The sequence below is a fragment of the Sprattus sprattus genome (assembly GCF_963457725.1).
Source record: "Sprattus sprattus genome assembly, chromosome: 5".
Lineage (NCBI taxonomy): Eukaryota > Metazoa > Chordata > Actinopteri > Clupeiformes > Clupeidae > Sprattus > Sprattus sprattus.
The window spans coordinates 8,024,533-8,047,565 of NC_137924.1; the positions used below are offsets into that span (position 1 = coordinate 8,024,533).

At 42.1% G+C, this 23,033-nt stretch overlaps 1 protein-coding gene across 2 annotated transcripts; it reads right to left on the reverse strand.

The window, feature by feature from the left end:
• Positions 1-15: 15 nt before the first annotated feature.
• On the reverse strand, positions 16-22,931 carry ranbp2 (RAN binding protein 2). Of its 2 annotated transcripts, XM_080838982.1 has the most exons (29): positions 22,769-22,931; positions 21,945-22,012; positions 21,662-21,773; positions 21,314-21,466; positions 20,732-20,962; positions 20,396-20,538; positions 20,098-20,293; positions 19,697-19,997; positions 19,268-19,449; positions 18,786-18,967; positions 18,335-18,458; positions 17,702-17,863; positions 17,427-17,564; positions 17,189-17,320; positions 15,164-15,370; positions 14,959-15,042; positions 14,526-14,664; positions 14,190-14,281; positions 8,708-14,066; positions 8,241-8,318; positions 3,494-3,697; positions 3,124-3,210; positions 2,814-3,010; positions 1,993-2,278; positions 1,778-1,861; positions 1,519-1,667; positions 1,128-1,401; positions 700-1,037; positions 16-564 (listed from the first exon to the last, which is right to left on the reverse strand). In XM_080838982.1, exons 1-29 carry the CDS (start codon positions 22,838-22,840, stop codon positions 259-261), a joined length of 10,080 nt encoding a protein of 3,359 aa, XP_080695108.1. In that variant the 5' UTR covers positions 22,841-22,931; the 3' UTR covers positions 16-258. The 2 variants fall into 2 exon arrangements, with proteins under 2 accessions (XP_080695108.1, XP_080695109.1); XM_080838983.1 differs by lacking the exon at positions 8,241-8,318.
• Between the last annotated feature and the right edge of the window lie 102 nt (positions 22,932-23,033).

The following is a 23,033-nucleotide window of genomic DNA, read 5'->3' on the forward strand; positions in this document are numbered from 1 at the left end:
GAAAACACCACAAGCTTGAGGATCAACAACTCATTCTTTAATAAATGAATAGAACTTAAGACATAATTATTATTATACAAAACATGATGACAGATAGATTTCTATACTGCCAATGCTTTTAACTTTATTAGGCCATGCAAAAACCTATTTAAAAAAGGGTAACATGTATATTATACACACAAATATGCAGATCAGGAATAACAGAAGGACAGCCCTCTGTAGGAAATTCAGAAAAAAAACAGCAAGTGCAACACAATACTAGAGTTGTCCACATTGGGCAATGACGATCTTTTTACTAGGCTTCCCCGTCTTCGTGCCAAGTTCTCCCATCTGTTTGACAATGTCCATACCATCTTTTACAAAACCAAATGCTACATGTTTGAAATCCAAGTGCTCTGCTTTCTTTAGGGTGATGAAAAACTGGGAATTGTTGGTGTCCCTCCCTCGATTTGCCATGGATAGCAGGCCTGGTCCTGTGTGCCTGACATCAAAGTTCTCATCCTCAAACTTGCCCCCATAAATGGATTTTCCTCCAGTGCCATCCTGATTGGTAATATCACCACTCTGAGAAGACCAGAATAAATACACAACATTAATACAACACACACACACACACACACACACACACACACACTCTTTCCACAGAATGCCCTAGCATACCTTACAAGCTAGACACTTTAACAATGGAGTGGTACTCGCCTGGCACATAAAGTCTGGGACGACTCTATGGAAGAGAGAGTTGCGGAATCCAAAGCCTTTCTCCCCAGTGCACAGGGCCCTGAAGTTCTCTGCTGTTTTGGGTACGATGTGCGAGAACAGCTCCATGGTAATCTTCCCAATTGGCTGGTCGTCGACAGCAATGGTGAAGTACACCAGTGGATTGCCCTCTCTCGAATGCTCTTGGACTCTGGACAACTGCGTGGTGTCACCTTCATGGGACATGCGAGCCTGACAGTCTGTGAAGGTTTTCTTGAAGGATTCAGCCAGTTCTGGGGTTTTGAACTTGGCGGCAAGTTGCTCAACTTTACCATCACCCTCTGTTTAGAAAGATTAGGGACCAAGCTCGGGTTTAACTCAATGACACAGAATTCACACAAATATTAATATGTGAGGAGTATGTATAATACCTGTATGGTCGATGGCAGTCCAAACCAAGGCACTGGCAGAGGTGTTCATGGGCTTCAGCTCAATGCATGGTGTGATGGTGTGGTTGGCACACACCTTCAGTACCTGTTCTCGTCTCATGAGCACACGGTAGTAATTCTTCGCAGGGTGAAACAGAATCTTAATGTCACCCACCCCTCGTTCTTTCCACTGGTTCAAGTCCCGATCCCAGAGGTATAACTTGGTACGCTCTTTAAACAAGATCTCTTCGTCTTCTTCACCAGACTTGACTTCAACCTGAGGAAGACCAATGTTGTTTATGATGCCTGCACATACTACTACGCAATTAGAATCAACTTGAGCTCTCCACACCACAGACAAGCTGTTTACTGCAGAAACAAACTCAAAACATACCTCAGGCAATGACACAATTGGCTCAAAGTGGATGTCTACGTTGTTTGTGGCGTCTTCATCATCACTTCCCTCCCCGTCTCCATTATTTTTGGGCTCTGGGGCTTTGCCAAACACTGAAGCCCCAGCATTTGCCCAGGAGAATTCGGCATCTGTTAAAAGACAAAACAATCATGACAAAATCCATCAACAGGGTTACCTATGCCAGCAAATAGCCAAATATATCCACAAAAGTTCTGTGTCTTTCTGCAGAACAACCAACCTTTGGACCCAAAAGCAAATTCATTAGAGGTCTGAGCCAGGTCTGCAAATGAGAATCCTCCAGTGGAGTCGAATGCAAACGGACCTGTATTGGAATAAGACACAGAGAATTCAGATGTCAAGAAGATGTAGAAACTGGTGTCCACCATGACATCCTTAATTGAAACATCACAAGGAAAGAGAGCTCATCGACCGAAAAAAATAAATAAAAAATACCTGGACCAGCACTGGAATTGGACTCAGGGCTCTTTTTAGTAGAAAGGTCAATGGGACAGTTGCCACTGCTAGTGGTATCAGCTGGTTCTTTTTTGACAGTTGGTTCCACCGTAACGGCTGGTTCTACTGTGACAGTTGGTTCTTCTGTGACAGTTGGTTCCGCCTTGACAGCTGGTTGATCCCTGACAGCAGGTTCTGAGACGGCCTCGTGGCCTTGAGTCTTCACCTCACTTGTACTTGACCCTGTAGCCTCAGAGGACTCCACATCTTCAGTTGTCTGCTCATCCTGGGGAAATATTGGGACTTATTAATAAAAATGCAACAAACAAAAAGTTGAAATTATTTGGAAGTATATTGAACAGAATACTATATTTTCCCATTTCATTCAATTGTAAGTTCTCATTCAATTGAGTTGAATGAGTTAAATGTTTACACCACTGACGGAAACATCGGCCAACTTAAATAAGTATGAGTGTCATAGATGACGGTGATTGAATAATGATTTTTTTCATAATGATAATGTGTCAACTGAATTTCCCTGTCAATCCAAAAAAGGATCAAAACTTTGATGTGTACTATTCTCCAATAAACAAGGTTATCAAAAATGTGCACAGCTCCTCTGATTCTGCCTTGCAATACACAACATTTATCAACAGATGGTGCTGCATCTGTATGTTTGGCTTTGTAAAACAATTGATTTGTGTTTGTGTCATAAGCGTAAATTACTAGGGTTTATTTCAAGTATAAATCAATGCCTTTTGGTTTGCAATGTTTTGTTTTTGTTGGGGGGGGGGGGGGGGGGGTTAAGAAGTTTCACCCACCAGAGCTTCTTGCACCTTTTTGAACTCTGTTTCAAAGTCCTCAGCCTTATCTCTTTCAGTGTCAGAGTCGGTGCCCACTCCACAGAAAAAGGTTGGGGGAAGCCGCAGGCTCTTGGCTTTGCTCTCCTCCTCAGGGGTTGGTTTCTTCTCCCAGATGATCACGCACTCTGGATCTTTGACATCGTGGGACGTACCATCTGACAATATAGCACACCATAAGTCAAAGACTATCACTAACAAACAGCCGGCAATGAACTAGGGTAGAATTCAATGGAGAATGAGAGTTCAGTGATGAATGCACTCCACCTACCACTGCTTGCAGCACCAGATGTTTGTACCAGCGGATCAGGATACAGCTTCCCATTGAGGTTTCTTACAGCAGTTTCAAAGTCTTCATCTGCACAATTGATGGACGCAAAGCAACATTATACTCAATTCCACCTACTACAGTGAATGGCGCAGTTAAGCACATGAAGGTGGGGATGTGGGGGCTAGTTCTGGGGAGCATTGTTAGAGTGTGCATGGTTGTGTATGTCTGTTTGTCTCTGTGTTTATGCCTTACAATTATGTGTAGTACTTACTCCCGACTATCTTTGTATTGTTTGTTAATATTGGAACGACCCCCTCGGAAATGAGATGGTACATCTCAAGGGGCTATCCTTGAAATAAAGTTGCCGTACCGTCCTCATCGTCGTCGTCACTGATGTAACCGGGCTCGTTCTTATAACAGAAGAAGGTGAGGGGGAGCCTGAGGGTCCGGGCCAGTTCTGCCTGCTCGCTCGTGGGCTCCCGCACATACACGAGTTCAACCTCATCTGCCGAGTCATCCCCCACGCCAGGTCTAGACTTGGAGATGACTTCCTCTTTGATGGTTAGTGAGGCCGCTTTATAAATAAAAATGAATTCGGAACAAAGGTCACACGGGCAGGATTGCAGCAATCATTGCGGATAATAATGCAGATTAAGCTAAAAGCTGACAGTCTGTCGTAGCAAATGTGAGTGAACTAAATTAGAAATTAGAAAGTACAAATTAAAATACGTAAAAATGAAGAAAAATGCAAAAATTACATAATCAGCATCAATGACAAATTAGATGCGCAAGGGAATGCTGCCTATTTTACAAAATTTCAGAGCAGGCCTCTCACTGAGGACCAAAGAAACAACCTGGTATCCATCTAGAAACGTAAGTTTAAAGGCTTTATAGTAATTGTGATTGAGCTCTGTGCAAGGACAAATACCAATGTGGGGTATAATTTAGGGATGCAAATTATCGATTAATTCATTAATCATTAGTTGATAATCTTATCGATCGACTTTCGATTAATTGATAAGCGGCGTTTTTTCACCTGAGTTTCAGTGCTTCAATAGGGCCTTTAAAAATAGGCCCTATTATTATTATATTACATTATGATAATTCTATTCTATTCTATTATACATTCCTCAAGTAATTATGCATTAGGAAAAGAAAGCAGAAAAGTTTTTTTTAATGGTATAACAAAATCCATTCATTAATTTAAAAAAAAAAGAAATAAATTATGGACTGGCTCAGTTCTTGCATTTGAAACAGACATAAAACAAAAAAGAATAGAAGAAATTAAATAGAGCCAAACAGAATATTATTGAGCCTATAGATTATGAAGAAACTGCATCTAGGCTATTACAAGCTAAATAGCCAACACAACTCTCTGAAGTTTAACTCGCGCTCACTGTAGTGAGGGATAGAGTAGTAACATTCTTAATGACAAGCCATCAGGCAAAGGTAAGCTAGCCCGCTAACGAGCTAGGTATCTAATCATTAAGCCTGAGTGAGCTAGTCCGCTATCAAGCTAAATAGCCAACTCAACTCTTACTTACTTACTTACTTACTAACTCTCATGAGCCAAACTCGCGGGCACACGTTAGCGCGGGAGTAGACAGAGATATTCACATTCATAGCAAGGTGAGCTAGCCCGCTAACGAGCTAGGTAGCTAATTCTATGAAGTCTCAGTGAGCTAGCCCGCTAACGAGCTATTAGCTAACCTGAGTTTTAAGACTATAAGCCATAACTCGCGGCAGTAAGCGAGAGAAGGTATAATACAGTGTAGCTGTGATTTTAGGTTGACCAGGTGAACTGGTGGTGCCATGCAGGACAGCAGCATGCACGGTGTTCAAATGATAACTGAGTGAGCTAGTGCTGGAACTATTGTATTTCAATACCGCATTACACAGAGAACATTTGTTTTCAACCGGTCTCTCGCGCTAGCGCCCTCTAGCGATTAATCGTGATTAATACATTTTGATCGAGCAACCTCTTAATCGACAATTAATCTAAAGTCGATTAATCATTTGCATCCCTAGTATAATTACACCAATTCTTAAGAACTATACACCTCAACATCACATGGCAGTATTGGCCATTTTCTTTGGACACATTTCCCCCCCCCCAAATGCACATGGTAATGTCCAAATTTAGATCAGGCTAATTTTGAAGGAGTTTTGACGAGATTTAAATATTACCACAACTCAGGCCCGGGGTGGGTAATCGGGAGAATCGGGAGAATTCCCGATGGGCCGCTTCACTTCTGGGCCGGTCGAGATTTTAATTTGTATTTTTTTATTTTATTTGTCACGTTAGTCCATCTTCTCTTAAAGTAGCCTACACAGGTTGTGCCTTATGACACAGCAGCCTCTGCATGGGTTGTACCATGCGAGGAAGTTCTCCCCTCCCAAATAGCCTACAGTTGGTTGGGTCCATAGCCCGTCTTTTCCAAAAAAGTTTTCTCAGATAGGCTACGGATGGGCCGGCCCTACCGCAACGATACGAGGCAGGGATGGGAGGGAAAGGCATTGGAGGAGGATGCTGCCAAATGCTGCCCTTACCGATTTATTTTCAAGAGGACAAACACAAGTGTCAACTGGTAAAGAGAGACATAGGCCTAATGATAAGCAACGTAACTATTCGGCTAACGTTGTAGCGTTGGTTAATATCGTTGCAGCGTTGTCAACCTATTCGCAAGCTAAATATTAAATTAGCCTTTTTATACCCAATATGGCGATCCATAGACTTCGCAAATATTATGCAAAGACTCAAACTTGATCTGCAGTAAAATGACTCCTGCTGAAAATGATGAGCCCGAAATTTGCAATGAGGAGTCCATGACTACACTTAGCCTACAGGTAGAGAGGATAACAGAGTAAACAATATGAATTCAAGTTATTTAATGTAAGAAAGAGCAGTATATGACAGTACTTGATGAAAGAAAAATAATGCCAGGGGAGATTTTAGATGATGAACCAGTAGCCTCATCTGATGCTGCCTTTGAGGTGAATGTCCATAATGTTGTTCTGGACACTGTGGCAGGTAGCATGGATAGAAGGATTTCAGCAAATGCAAAACTTGCCTCATTTCGCTTGTCTTTCCCCTAAAAACTTTCCTGAAATAAAGATAAATGGGCTCCCTAACTCAGCACTCCAGGAAATCAGCAAATGTCTGCTAACGTTAGATGACAGAGCATTTAGTGAGGTGGCACAGGAAGGTCAGGAGAATAGTGGCGGACTACCATATGGAAGAATCAGAGATGGAGCTTGAAAGCAGGACCTGTTCCTGCTGCAAAACTGTGCCATTGGTGTCCATTTAATACTCTCACAGTACAACCTCCTCACAGATGCTTATCATGTCATTGGGTTAGCTTTGGACAAAGTTTCTGTTGACTTTGTCCATCACACAGATTGCAAGTGAGAGAAGCTTCTCAACCTTAACATTTGTGAAGAATAGGCTACGAAGCTCATTGAGTCAGGAAAACTTGGAGGCTTTCATGTTAATGTGCACAAAGAAGGAAATCCTCATGTCTATAAGCAACGACACAGTTATACAGTAGATAAAGTGGCTGAAACCAGTGCACTGCTTAGGTGGTTTCTGATGATGTATGCTGTTGGTGCTATTCGCAATGTAACTATACTGTACTGTGAGTTGAACTGTAAACATTAGTTCAATATGCCTCCTTGTTGAAGAGTGGGATATGTTTCAAATGCTTTATTTATTTATTTCTGCTTTTGTTAATTTATCAACCTATCCTTGTGGGATTGTGAAATATTTTTCGTTAACTTCTTAGCTTAAGTGGATTATTATTTAACCTTTACATTATTTTTTGAACCATGGTATTAATAAAAAAGACTACAAGATAGTAAGAGCTGAACTACTGCTTCATTTATCCAATTTCCACTACCATGGAAAAGTGGGCCGGTCTTGGGCCTGAAATTCCCGGGCTGAAAAGTGACCCCACTCCGGCCCTGCCACAACTCCAGGCAAATACGGCAATGCATCAAATATTAAAAGAGTGATGATGCATCAATATTGTGTGTGAACTACAGACAGAAAATAATTGATAAAGACAGATGCTGCAGGGGCAAACGTGTCATTAACAATTAGCTATATGGAAACCTATGAAATTAACAAGAGACTACAAACACTTCCAGTGTGATATGTTGACTTTTGCTAGTTTCTAAGCACCACTTCATTCAAATTCTCTTGTTAGTGCAGTTCTTTCTTTCTTTCTTCCCTCAAAAAAAAAGGGGGAAAAAAAGACATTCTGAAATTCAGAAAAATGAGTGGCATTCCCCTTCCAAGACTCCTTGCTCTGAGCTTTGATCCAGGGACCAAACTCACACTGTACAGATTGTACGGTGTTGGGCTAAATGTGTTAGCTCCACACAAATATTGAGGCATGCAAATACTTCAAGATTGGACATGCATTTAGCTACAAAGAGCAGTATGGTGTTTCTTTTACAAATAACAATTGCATCTCGTAGCCATAAACAACTGCAGAGAAAACAAATACTCCACACTGATAATTAGTAAGCTTTAGACTTGACTTAAGGGTGTTTACACGAGGTCTAGGACAGTTACAAGTGGAGAGGTTTGAAGTCATGTAAAAGGTTGTAAATCCCTTTCACATTTTCATTGTGTTTTTTCCCCCCTCCAAATGTTGTTCCATACCCAGATCAGTAGTGTCACTGTAACACTGCTGTTGCTAGACATCCTGTACTAAATATGTGCCTGACCTTAAGGTCCTATGCACAGCAGATTCCTGCAATGGGAACTGTGGGTGTCCCATTTCAACAGCGTGAAAACTGCTTGGCATGAACAACATCTACTCCCCCCACTTCCAGGGTGTAATCATTTTCAGGGGTAACAATCTGGTGCCTGACACAACACCAATGATTGCATACATAGTATATAAACCAACTAAATAAAACCTTATGATGCATGCCTAGTAGTCTGTCAGGTTTGAAACAATGGACATGCAACAGGTTAGATTCAATCCTTGCAACAAAAGAAATGCATGTTTCCACACCATACAACCAGGTTAACTGGCAGCAGCAGCCAGAGGGTGACTGCTCATTGGGTGATAAGTCACAGCACACACAAAAGTGCAGTGACAGAATACCTTGGGGTTCAAACTGGGTGGATGATGAGCTGGTCCAAAAAGCCATAGGGTTATCTTTGAAAAGCCTAAAATCCAGTCCTAGAAAATAATGGTGGGTGGGTGAAAAAACTAGGCCTAGAGTGACTATTAGGTTCAATTAATCGAAGCGTTAGTCGTTTTGGGACATGATGGTTGACCACATTACATGTTTTTTATGTGAGCATTCAATATCATGCTCTATATTCTATTCATCACTGATCACCATGTAGTTTCCCCAAGAGAAGCACTATGCATACAGGATTTTTTTTAATTCAAATCCCATTCAAGTGCAATGTTCTGAACTGCTTAAAAAAAAGAAAATGCTCTGCAATGGATGTGTGAAAAAAACAAACAAACAAAAAATTGTAGACAATCCTCTCAAAGCCCTATGTTAATACTGACAGACATTTGAAAACATTCATTAGTCATGTTAAAGCAGAGTTTCTTACCTCCCTCAGGAACCTTGAATGCAGGTATGGCTGGCTGGCTTGAGGCTGATGTGCCTGGTGCTTTTTCTTTTGGATTAGTGGGTATGCCTGGTGGTGATGCATCTTTAGTGGGGGGGCTCCCAAATATTTTCTGCACTGAATCTGTACCAAAGACAAATTTCGGTGGAGAAACCAAAGATTTGGAAAAAGCCTGAGGGCTGTGTTGAGTGGCATCTTTCTCTGGTGTGTGGTATGTGGTTTGAGACAGGTCAGTGCGTTCACGTGTGGTCTCTTCAAGAATAGCGACGGCAGCTTGACCACATATAGTCTGTTGTACTGGACTTTCCGTTGAGGGTGTGGGGATTACGAGGACCTCTTTCTCCTGAGCAACCTTTGTTTCATCAAACATTTCTTTGAAAGTTTTGGCAGTATCTTGCAGTTTGAAACGGACTGCCAACTGCTCCACTTTGCCTTCTCCTTCAGAAAAATCGAAAGCACTCCAGATCCAAGACTTCCCTTCAGAACCCTTCATTGGCTCGAGGTTCATTGAACTAGATATCCAGTGGTTTGCACACAGTTTAAGGACTTGATCCCGTCTCATAATTAGCCTCACTCGTTTGGTATCATAATTCTGTAGAATTTTAAGGTCACCAATACCACGCTCCTTCCACTGGTTGAGGTCTTTGACGTAGCGGTACAATTTGGCCCTGTGACTGAAAAGCACCTGCTCATTTTCCTCCCCAGTTGATATATCCACAAGGTCAGGTAACGGCACAACAGGCTCAAAGTACTGACCATCCCGCTCTTCCTCTTGAGTCGTGTCTTGTTCATCATCGGTCCCAACAGATACTCCGCTTTGATTTATTTTGGCTGGTGACTTAGCAGGACTTACGACAGGCTGGAAACTGAAATTAAACCCATCAGTGGATTCCCCAAAGAGAAACAAGTTCTTACGAACAGGACTGCTGGCTAATGGGGATGCGTAAACAGATGTATCTGCACTGTCGTCAAGAGCTTCCTCCCGTAAATCATAATTGTCCCATTCCAAAGTGGGACCAGTGCTGTCCGCATGAGGTTTGATGATTAGCCCAGACGTGTTGAATCCTTTGGGTGCTTCAGATGGTTTGTCCTGAGTCTCTGCATAGTTAGGGTTAGGAGTCTGACAGGCAACACAGTGCTTAGATGTGGGTTTATTCAGGACAAGGCACACATCACAGTCCCATTCACCCGCTTTCTTAGCGAATTGGGATGAAAGGTCTTTTTTACCCTCATTATCTTTGATGTTTTTGTCATCGGTCAAGAACGATTTAAGGTCTTTAAGTCCAGATTTCATTTCTTCTGCTTTCTGAATCAGATGTGCTGTTCTACCGGTATCAACCAGTTTATGGGGCGTCTGCAGAGGAATGTCCAACAACAGCTTTTGACAGTCTTCAAACTTTTGCTTGAACTCCTCTGCCAGCTCTGGGGTTTTGAATTTAGCAGCCAGCTGCTCCAACCTTGCATCTCCGTCAGCAAAGTCGTTTGCAAGCCACATCCAAGCACGGTCTGAGCCGGCGAGAATCTTTAGATTCATTGTTGTAGTGATCCAGTGATTTGCACAAACCTTCAAGACTTGTTCTCTCCTCATGAGGACCCTCAACCTTCCATTCGCACAGTTCTTCAGAAGTTTGAGGTTGCCAACTCCCCTCTCTTTCCATTGACTTAAATCAGGGTCAAATCTGAAGAGTTTCACACGTTGACAGTAGAGAACCTCCTCGTCCTCCTCACCGGTGACGAGATCTACTTTATCAGGCATCTGCACCACTGGCTCAAACTGAATGTCGTCATTCTCGTCAGTCTTGTACATGTCCTCCTCATCTTGATCTTCAGAGGTGTCTGCTTTCTGGTTTGTCTGAACAGTCTTGAAAAGTTGTTGACCTGCTCCTTTAAACCCTTTGAAACTGGGATCTTCTTGGCCAAACTGGTAGCCTTCTTGAGTAGAGTTTGCCAAGTCTGCAAAGCTGAATGAGTTGGGCTTAGGCAGGAAGAGGGGATTTACCTCTTCTTCAGGTTTCTCAATAGAGGGCGTCAATGTTGACGCGGTCGTCTCGTTTTCTTTTTCCCTATGCTGTTCCGCAATATTTTTCAGAAACATAGATGCAGAGCCGACAGAAGCTGCTTCACTCTCAGTGGCTTGTGTTTCCTTGACAGGTTCCTGGCCGCCAAACTTAAAGCCACCAGTTGGGATTGCAAAAGAGAAACCTGCACTGCTGGGGGTTTCAAAAGGTGCCGGGGCGCTTTTCTTCTTACTGTCACCAAATTGGAAGGAACCACCACTAGCTGTTCCGAAGTTGAAGCCCAGGGAGGAGCTTGAAGGCGCAGAACTAGTTGAGCTTTTTGCGCTGGGGTTGGGCGTCTGGCAGGAGACACACTGGTTGGAGGAGCCTTCATTCCTTACCAAGCAGGCATCACAGTCCCACTGCTCATCTTTCTTTGCAAATTTAGCAAATCCACCTTGAGAGGGCATCTGAATCTTTTCAGGCTGAACAGGACCAGGGGCTTGACAGGAAACGCACTTCAAAGACGTTGGGTCATTTCTGACAAGACACTGGTCACAATCCCACTGTCCCTCCTGCTTAGAAAATTGGGCACCAAAACCTGAAACAGATTTGGAACCAAATGAAAATGATGAAGCTTGTGATGCTCCGTCATCAACTTTACTTGATGGGTTACCAAATGAAAATGATGAAGCTTTTGGTGCTCCGTCATCAACTTTACTAGATGGGTTCGGAGTCTGACAAGCAACACAGCTGGTCGAGGAAGCCCCATTTTTTACACAACAGGTAGCACAGTCCCATTCCCCTTCCTTCTTAGCAAACTGAGCACCAAATCCAGTGCCGAATGAAAATGATGAAGCTTTTGGTGCTCCGTCATCAACTTTACTTGATGGGTTCGGAGTCTGGCATGCAACACAGCTGTTTGAGGAAGCCCCATTTTTTACACAACAGGTAGCACAGTCCCATTCCCCTTCCTTCTTAGCAAACTGAGCACCAAATCCAGTGCCGAATGAAAATGATGAAGCTTTTGGGGCTCCGTCATCAACTTGACTTGATGGGTTCTGAGTCTGACATCCAGTGCCGAATGAAAACGATGAAGCTTTTGGGGCTCCATCATCAACTTTACTTGATGGGTTTGGAGTCTGACAAGCAACACAGCTGCTTGAGGAAGCCCCATTTTTTACTAAACAGGTAGCACAGTCCCATTCCCCTTCCTTCTTGGCAAACTGAGCACCAAATCCAGTGGCGAATGAAAATGATGAAGCTTTTGGTTCTCCGTCATCAACTTTACTTGATGGGTTCTGAGTCTGACAAGCAACACAGCTGTTTGAGGAAGCCACATTTTTTACTAAACAGGTAGCACAGTCCCATTCCCCTTCCTTCTTAGCAAACTGAGCACCAAATCCAGTGCCGAATGAAAATGATGAAGCTTTTGGGGCTCCATCATCAACTTGACTTGATGGGTTCTGAGTCTGACATCCAGTGCCGAATGAAAATGATGAAGCTTTTGGTGCTCCGTCATCAACTTTACTTGATGGGTTCTGAGTCTGACAAGCAACACAGCTGCTCGAGGAAGGCGCATTTTTTACACAACAGGTAGGACAGTCCCATTCCCCTTCCTTCTTAGCAAACTGAGCACCAAATCCAGTGAATGAAAATGATGAAGCTTTTGGTGCCTCGTCATCAACTTTACTTGATGGGTTACCAAATGAAAATGAAGGTTTAATTGTTGAAGCATCTTCTGTAGGTTTGTTTGAGATGTTAGTCCCAAAACCAGCCCCAAATGGAGTGGCTGCCGAGGCCACAGAAGTTGCAGGATCACTAATGGATGTTGACAGGGACGAGGAGGAGTTGGTTCCGAACTTAAACGAGCCGGGAATCTGGGAGCCAAAGGAAGAGAATGCTTTCGTTGTGTCGTTTGCAGCCTCTCCAGTAATGCCAAAGGTAAACCCTCCAACCGATGTGGGAGCTGGAGGAAATCCTTTGGGTTCTTCAGATGGTTTGTCCTCAGTCTCTGCATAGTTAGGGTTGGGAGTCTGACAGGCAACACAGTTCTTAGATGAGGGCTTATTCAGAACGAGGCACACATCACAGTCCCATTCACCCTCTTTCTTAGCAAATTGGGATTTTAGATCTTTCTTTGGTGCCTCCGAAGAATTAGGCTTTGCAGCTACTTTGCTTCCATCCGGCTGATCTTGTTTTTCTGGTGAGTTCGGTATGACTTTCTGTGCCTCCTCGAATTTGACCTTGAAAAGGGCTGCCTCATCTGATGTTTTAAAACGGATTGCTAGTTGTTCAGTCCTTGGCATTTCATCGGCATAGTCCATAGCATACCAAACCCAGGACTTATCAGATCCAGCATTTGGTTTCAAAACCATGTCAGCAGTGATGTAGTGGTTGGCACAGATTTTAAAGACCTGCTCCCTCCTCATTAGCAAACGTACTTTGCCTGATATCTTGTGCTTCAAAATTTTGAGGCTCCCAACTCCTCTCTCTTTCCATTCCTTTGTCTCGGTGTCAAATCGGAATAGCTTTGCCCTGTTGCAGAACATCTCCTCCTCCTCCTCTTCTCCAGTTTTCACATCTACTTTGTCAGGCAAAGGTACAATGGGCTCAAAATGTGGTCCATCTTCATCTTCTTCAACATGTGTGCTTTCATTATCACTCTCACCAACTTTATCCTCCTGCTCCACAGTTACTGACCCGGCCACCTCAGGTTTGCCAAATAAACTGGTCTGGTTTTGTGCGGCATCAGCAAACGAGAACCCAGCTACACTTTTACTCCCAAATGTAAACACCCCACCTTGACTTTGTGTCTGGTCTTGAGTTGTAGGTTTAGATTCTGATTGTCCATCATTTCTAGGCATGTCTGACGTCAATAGTCCCAAGAGACTTTCACTGTTTTTCGCCTGATTGGCCGAGAACGTAAAGTCACCATCATTAGATTTGAAATTTGAATTGAATTTGAAGGCCCCGGATGGCCCTGCTCCAGCTGGTGATTGGGTGCCAAAGGCTGGCACTTTAGAGGGCTCGGCAGGCTGGCCAAAGCTTATCTTTCCAAAGTCCAACGGCTTTCCATCAGTAGTCTTTGGAGGCTGGGGAGCCGGGGCAATAGATGGCTTGGTGAAGTATCCAGGCTCTGGCAGAGGGGGATTGGTTGTAGGCGGAGGGACACTGTGGCTGTAGTACTCTTCACTGTACGGGGAGGGGAAACTTGTTGCTGGGGACTCAAAGCGAAGTGGCGTCCCAAAGTCTTGAGGATAAGCACATGCTGGTGCTGTCTGCAGCGGTGGAGTATACATGTGCTGCTGAGGTGGCAGACGGTTCATTCCATACACTGGTGTCTGGAAGAAAAAAACAAACAAACAAACAAACAAACAAACATTAATGGTCAGGGGACAACATATATATATATATATATATATACACACATACATTTTCAACTCCTGTAAGCCATGGAAACATACTTTTGTTGGTGTGACATTTGCAGCAGGACGTAGAAGATACTGCTGGTTGTAAGCAGGAGACGGATAGTACACATTGGGACCAGTGGTGGTTACTGCAAAAGAAAATATATTTACATGTTAATATTTGCTTATGACAGTTTTGGAATGAAATTTAAGATCAACTTTACAATAACCAAAATTGAAGAAAACAAACATCATGATCTTGATTAGAAATTTGAGGTGGACTTGTGTGTAGAGCCGGTTTTTTAGTTTTAAATGTGCAAGTGATATGGCATGCATTCATGCTCAAAATAATTCTTAATCTCATTTAACTTCCAAAAATGCATAAACTTGTACCTGTGAGAGGGGCACCATGGAATGTTTGTGCAGGTGGAAATGACTCCTGTAGAGATTCACTAAACCCTTCGCTATACACCCGGTGATGGGGGGACGCAGTGGCGTCAGATGAGTTGAGTCTCAAGTCATGGACTTCGTTCTGTAATGGGAAACATCCAGCAATGAGCTGATAGTGCAGTGTCCAGACGTTTGGAACTTTGGATACTAAAGTGTACCTTTAGCAGCAGGTTTGGTGTTGCCGTTACATTGACCAAAGCAAGTTAACAAATATTTCTTAAAATAAGACTTACATTTTTTTTTACAAAATACATAGGACATTTTCTTTCAAAGTTGTCTTTTAGGACAACTATATCAAAATGTTAAATAAATGTGCATGACTACTATAATAAAACATGCATGCCGTCATTTATCATCACAAGGGAAATTAACTTACTTTCAGTGCTTCAACTGTCTGACATAGCATCTGGAGAAGAGACTTCTGGTCCTCTACCCAATGAGGTGGTGTCTTGGGAGAGAACTTGTAAGTTAAACAAAAAAAATAATATAATTAAAATAAATAAATAAATAGATAATAGAAAGTCACAACAATATTTTAGAGGTCTTTACCAAATACAGGAATAGATGATCTCAGAACATACCATGTGTCTCCTGGAAGGAGATGATGCATTCTTTGATGGCGACGGAGAGAATTTAATGTGTGAACTTGCAGCGGCTGGTTCTGTGAGCTGCTGGGGGCTGGAGTGGAAGGGGCGGCCCTCCTCCTCATCCATCACATCCCCATTCTCACCCAGCTGTTGGTTCACTTCCTCTAGCAGGTCCATCACTTCCTCCATTGATACGGGAAGCTACAGAAAAATGGAAACAATTCACGAAACCTTCAATAGTCTAATCGTTCTTAAGGAGTCCAATCTCATGACATTATTGTACTATGAATGCTTCTTTAGCCAGTGCCCTCCACCAGTACAGGAATGTATAACAAAAGTGCAAAAAAAAAAAAAATGAGAATGAAACGAGACCAGACGAAACATAGAACATGGGCTCAACATTGTGTTGTCATCAACACGGGTTACAATAAATATGTAATACCTCATGCCCTCTCGCATTGAAAACCGTGATTTTGCTGGAAATGTGTCTATGGGAATAGGAGCCTGTGTCAATTTTCCAGAAAATGTGTTCTGGAATTTCTTCTAACCGTGACTCAGTGACCATGCCAGCAATATTCAGCCACAGTTTAAGTCTTCGAGTAATGCAAGGAGTAATAAACTAGGTTCAAATCAGAGTAAGCCCGTACCTCTTTAATATCCCATTAATTATTTTAGGATTGTTTAAATGGGTTTATGAAACAATTTAACGCTATCCATAAATAGTTTTTATCCCTTTTAGCCAAAGTCTTTCATTGCTGATTTTGATATTTTTTGCAACCGAGCTCCCCCTAAAGTTGCAGAGTGTAGTGTTCTTTTACACCACTGTCGTAAATACAGATCACACTTTGAATACTCCTAATGGACAGTGGACGAGCTGAAGGATATGGAACCAGCAAAGACAACACCAGAAGCATGTCGACTGACAAGGTAGAGTAATATTACAAGACTTAACACAAATACGACAAATATTATTGCTTGTGACAAAGAATGTGAACACTAATATAACCAAAATGATAATTTTAGTTTGACAGAAACGTTTTCAGCCTATATACATTGTTTTCTAAGCGTTTGGATTACGTGTAATCTAATAAAATGTTGTTGATGACATGATAAAGGGCACATATTGTGTATGACATACATTGGACAGTAATTTATTACAGCTAGTTAGAAGAGTTTTCAGGGTTGCAAACCTCAAGGGTTTATTTGAAGTGAGATTGATGAGGATTGATTTAGGCGTAAAATGAGTTTATTTGGATGCTAGCCTAAAACGGGACTGAGGTTGATGACTTTGGGCATCTGGGAAAACTACAAATCTCTTGACAGGGGCAGAGACACCATTCTACGTATTACAAGTCAGTGTACCACTAAATTATTTTGAAGCTGTTATTTTAGGGTAAAATTGTTACATAATGTTGCCTTAAGATTCCGAAAGCCAGTTAGACAGCTGGGTTGGCTAGGTTAACTATCACTGTACCAGAAGTTATTTCTCCGTTTAAAGGTGCATTAAGGATTAATAGCTATTCGCTAAAGGTATGCTAGCAGCTAAAACTAACGAAATCTCTTGAAATGTGCTGACTTTGACATTATGACAAACTAGTTACTCAACAACTGTCCTTACACAGTCAAACATCAATCATGTGCAACACAAGACTAAGCAAGACGGCAAATAAGCTACTTACTAGATCGGCAGAAGGTAATCAAAGTCAGGTCGGCGGGCATCGGCAGGAAAAACTACAGAAGGCAGTTATATGCCTATCGACCCTGCTATGCCATTGGCACGGACGCAATTCTCCATATTAAAAGTCATTGTAGCGCCCCAATTTTTTTTAAGCTGTTATTTTAAGGTTAAACTGCTTATCCTAACCCTAATCCTGAAGCATAATTGTTGCATATAGTGCCTTTAAGACAGCTGGCAGATTTTGGAAATCACTCCTGACAGCGCTCACTGGTGTATTGTACATATAACATGTGACATGGTGATTTAGTATGCTGGAGCCTTAACAGAGGTAGTAGTCTAACCTTATCAACGTCAGTTGCATTGGCATTATAAATCTTCATCAGATGCTTCCGGAACCGCTTCAGGAATGAGATACACCGATCTTGGGTTTCCTCGACACCATTCCCAGCCTCCTCAGACAGTCTCTGAAATATCTGGAAACACATGATAAAATGCAAATCCATATGCCAAAATAAATATGATTACAGCTCATCAAGGAATCAAGGGTGAACTAAAAAAAAATGTAAAACACACACATACCCGTGCAAGTTGCCAATTGGATGAGATGCTATTGATAGCCTCAAGAGTGGTGATAGCCTCTTCTGTTTTGCCCTCAATATCAAGAAGGGTAGCAAAGGCAATGGCAGCCTCTTCTTCATAGCCTTTAACCTCCAGAATCTGTAATTGCATGTCGGTGGGACAGATATTAGGGCTTATGCAAAATATTCTGAACATATTCTTCTATCATCTAAGCATGTAATAGAAGTTGTGATTTAAGATCCGGCGTCAACTCCATGTGTCCGTGATTCCATTACCTGTATGTCTTTACTAGAGAAATGTAAGAACAGTGACTCAAGAGGTTCAGGGATGCCTCTTCGTTTTTTTATCTTTTCCAGGAGAGTGAGCACCACTTTCCAATAGTGCACGCTACGGCCGGAGTAATCTTTCTGGTCGTAGTAAGAGTTTATACCAACACCCTGAAAAATAACATGAGGTTTGAATTAAATACTAGACAAATATTTTATGGAATAAGTAAAGTACTTGTGATATAGCAATAAACTCAGTTGGTACACAAGCCTTGTATGAATTTCAATTTCAAACAGGTTTGGTGAGATCAGACAAAACCACATCACAGCAACAGCTCACCTTGTGAAGGAATGAAGGATCTGACATGAGTATTTAATTACTAGTCAGACTAGATAAGACGTTGTGACGTACCTTCAACTGTAATACCCTCAACTAATTCTAGCGTCTTTAACGGCACACATCTCGAGACAAGAGGCTTTGCCACACATTGTGATTACTTAACCATCTGTAGGACTTGAGGCTTTGAGTGACTGAAAAGCTGTTCACATACAAAAAGTGACAAATGGCAGTGCGGATCAAGTTGTGTGACAGCAGACACAACTGTGTTCTAGTGTTCTGCAGACGGGCGGCAGCAGGTGTACCGTTTGGCTGAGGTGTTGGGCCCAGTGTACCAGCAGTGCTGGCTGCAGACCATGTTTCTCCCCAGCTCGCAGGGTGCTCAAGCCATGTTGGACAACCATTCGCAGTTTTGCTGATGTTCCAGGTCTACAAGGAAAAGCACAATAAATCAGACTCTGAGGGCAGTTTGGACACACCTCCTCATTTTTAGAGAAGATCTTTCTTTACTTTTATTATTTTCTATATGGTAGATAACACTTTTTTTGTTTAGTACATCATTCCATATGTGTTTTTTCCTAGTTTAAATGTCTTCAGTATTAATCTACAATGTAGAAAATAATAAAAGTGAAGAACACTTAAAGGTGTGTCGAAACTTTTGACTGGTACTGTATATGACAACATGAAAAAAAAATCCATGATCGAAATATGTGTTTATGTTTCTAATTTCATCTATTTGAAGATGGAGAGACTCACACGGCTCTTTTATGGATTAGCATGTACACAGCGTTCCACCACTCTCGCTGTCGGTCTGTGGACAGAAGCTTGAGGACCTGCAAAGGTAGACATCTGGGCTCATGCAGCTGGGAGCCCGCAGAGATCTTGGCAGTCTCTTGGAGCTGAGTGTGACTTGTGAACACCACTCCACACAGAAAGACCTGCAACATCAGATTAAACACAATACATTATTATTTTGAATGCCAAGGAAACTTAACATTAGAATCTGTGAAAGAAATATGCTATATAGTTATCATGATATGTTTTACCATTATTATTAGTATAATCAACATTAACAGACAAAGCATGAGGAATTCATGGAAATAATTATGATGATTATACTAATAATAATGGTAAAACATATCATGATAACTATATAGCATATTTCTTTCACAGAATCATGTCCTCACCACACAAAGTGGGATTTAAAAGTGTTACGAACATATATTAAAACACTTCACCTCTAAGTCAAGCAGAGAGATGGACTCTGGGGTGTTCGTATCCAGCTTTGAGGTTTCAAGGGGGAGGCGGGGAAAAAGCTGCCTCAGCCAATCTTTAAGAGCGGGCCTTTGATCCATAAAAGACCACTGCAAGCCAAGCCAGGTAAGACGCTGCAAGTCTCCTCCGTATAGAAGAATTGCACCTGTGGATAATCAGTTCAAATCAGATGTTTCCCAGGCTACGGTGTACGCAATCAGCTCACAAACTCACTTTATAAACCCATAAATGAATTATGCTGTGTAACCACAATCATTTAAAATACATTTTGGGTTGCAACTCTATACATGTCATGGCCTGTTTGACATGCATGATTCAATGTTTATTTTTAATGTGTGTATGAAACAATAAATAAAATATAATAAAATAAAATGAATCCGTGAATAAATCACCATTATCAGCCTTGATGAGATCTGCAATCTCAGGAGCTTGAGCAGCGATGGAACGGATGTCATCGTTGCCAATGAAGGACAGAACGGCAGGGGCGTCAGCACCAAACAGCATGTCAAAGAGGCTCCCCTGGCCGCTCCTGTTCCCGAACGCTTCAACAACCTCCTTCACAAATTGGTCAACATCTTGGCTCAGGTTGAGCAGCATGTGGCCAGCCTGGCTCTGTCTGTCGCAAGCCAGGAGATCCAGTGGTTGCTGAAAGGGGTCGTCACCTTTTGAACTCTTTGTCTTTGGTCTGGGAACCTGAGAGAAAAAAAACAGTTGAGTGTAGAACTAACAACAATCGCCAGTGAATACAAACTTGCCTTTTTCTCAATATCACCAAGAGCCCTGCAGGTCTTACCTGATATGCCAGGAGGTAACAAAGGGCAGCCAAGTCAACCACAGCTCTCCACTGCTGCTCACGGTCACAGGCCATCTTCAATAGCAACGTCCCGGCATAGAGGTACAAGTGGCCCTTCAGCTCCGTGAACATCTCTGCAAGCTCATCAGTAGTGTTGGTGGCAGTGTTCTTCAGAGACTTCATGGCATGGTCAAAACTGGAAACAAAGGCAACACAAATTACACATTTAACATTACTCTCTGCCGTCAGTTTTCCCATGTAAAATACTAATTATTTATGCGGTAAAATGAAAACATACTTCTGCAAGGTATCCACGCAATGTGCAACTTCCTTCTCAGAAATTGTCTGTCTCAACAGGTTGCAGTGGGCCAGGAGAAGCTCCTTTTGAAACTTGCGGCAAGTCTTGTCATTCAAGGATATACTCGGTTGGCTAAGGTAGTCCTGCAGGACAAGTCCAACAGAATCAAAGTTAAAAGGCTTCCTCCTAAGCCTAACAATGTGTACTTCAAGGATTCCATCGCACCAGAAGGGAAACCCTGAGATCTGACTTGTATAAAAAATAAAAGAGAACAGAAATCTACACTATATAAACCATGAAATCAACATTATTAAATGAAGACAAACTGCGACAAACCTGCAATGTACACACGACAGTGCTGTACCACTCCAAGTTGTTACAAAGGACTCCTGCATTCTCAACTGCCAAGCAATGGTTGACGGCTTCCTCCAGTCTTCCATCTGAGCAGTACAAATCAACCAGCTTCACATTGACATGAGCGTCCCCTGGACGCAACTGCAGCTCTGACTGCAGGAGATCAAACAGCTGGTTCCAGCCCTGCTGTCCTTGTCTGCTCAACAGTTTCTCCTGAAAAAAGGACATGACTTTAACAAGAGCAATCCGAGATTTCTGCAGACCTCCAGCAAGGATCTGGATCCGGATAATTTTAATGGGGATGTCCCAGGACCCAGATCCAGAAATTTCAGAAAGATCCGCCCAGTAGTTTCTGAGAAATCTTGTCCACAGACAGACGGACAAATAAATAAATAAATTAACGGACCGGATCGCATAACCTCCTTGCTGGAGGTAATAAAGTGACACTTGTTGCATCTTCACATGTTCTTGCCGATGTGTGATCGATTCACACTGCCTGCAGTATTTGAGATCGCAATATGACACAGACACATTCACATTATACTCTTGTGAGAAATGACTTACCCTAAGCTTGAAAACGGCAGGACTGCCAGGCATAAGCTTGGATGCCCTTTCTATCCAAAATTCTGCTCGGGTATTCCGTTCTTCTGTACTGCACAAAAGCTCTGCCACTTTAAGTACAAGATCTCGCTGGGCTGGGTTAAGATCCACCGAGCGCTGTAAACAAACACAGCTTCAACATGGCATTCTTAAAACTCACTTGGTTATTTATGGCATGTAACCAACAGCATTCCATATTGACATGTCATTGGCCTACATGTTGCCAATTTAGACATTTGATTCACAGAGCATAACAAAATAAAGCCTTCTGCTTGCAGCAGAATTCTCATACAATGCAAAACTTATGCAAACCTTGTAGCAGCCTACGGCTTTGGTAGTGTCACCCTCAAGTTCGTAGAGCTGACCAAGGAATTTGTGTGCTTTGGGATCCCTCTCTTGGACTGATAAATATGCTGATACATGTCTTTAAAAAAAGGATATCACATTTAAAACAACATGATCTCTAACAGGTAATTAGTACATACATTTTGTATAAATACATATTTTGTACATGCAAATGATATGTAAACGTAGTTAGCTCGAATTGAGTTTCTCCACATAGAATCAATACTTTGATACGTTAACTCTTGCTTACCTCTTTGCAAGCTCATACTCCTTTGCTTCGAAGTACAATTTTGCGAACAAGAATCCTTTTAAAGGTTTCTGCAAAAAGATTAGTGATTAATTACAAACAGGAAATAGCCAATTCTCTTGTCCAGGCTACTGCTGTAAGAGCGGATTTGGGTGACGTTAACTTACTTACTTAACTGAGCTTTATGGTTTAAATACCTGCTAGTTAATAGCTTACGCCAAAGAACTAGATGATTCCACGGTCATGCATTTAACACACGGTAGATAGCCGAGTGCTAAACTGAGATCGACAACTGACACGCCATGATTCAATACTCATGCTGCTGATAAACTTGACAACTTTGCAATCACTGTAGCAGCTAAGTAGCTAACGTTACCTGAGCAACATTAACTAGACACTAAATGTTAGCTACATCAAATGTACTAGACAGTAACTAATAGATGTATAGTTATACAATCAACCCGATGATCAAAGTAAGACTAAAACACAACAAGCTGAAAATTGTGCATAGCATAACCGACACTGACTTAAAAGAGCAAACATGTTCAAAACACCGGTTTGCCGCGTTTTCCACAGGGAAGTGGATAAGAATGTTGTCCGAAACCAGGCCAAATTAATGCATAATACTAGTAAATCTAACAAGGGACCCTTGCAGAGCGTCTAGTGGTTTATTCTTATGACATACGTGCATTTCCTTTCGCCATCAAACAAGAACAAAATGTAAGGCCTGCTTGTAAGTTAACAGCTAGCTAGCCAGCTCACTACCGACAGTACGTTAGCTAGCCATCCTAGCTTTCTACCACGCAGACTTGAACCGGCTAACTCACCTCTTTCACAGAAGAAGGGGAATTTTGTACTGTAGAAACATAGCGATCCACTTCGGCCTTACTACGCCGCATTGTTACAGGGGAAAATCTTTATGAATTCCAAAAAAGGACAACGTGTTGTCAAACTTCATCCATTCAATCCAGTCGCATGTAACCTCGCTGTAATTCCGTCGATAGAGATAGTGCGCAAACTCGTGACGCAGGCCTGAAATGGAAGCTGTGACGTTCTTCTTCAAAAATCAGATTGGCTGTTGCCTGTTGGGAA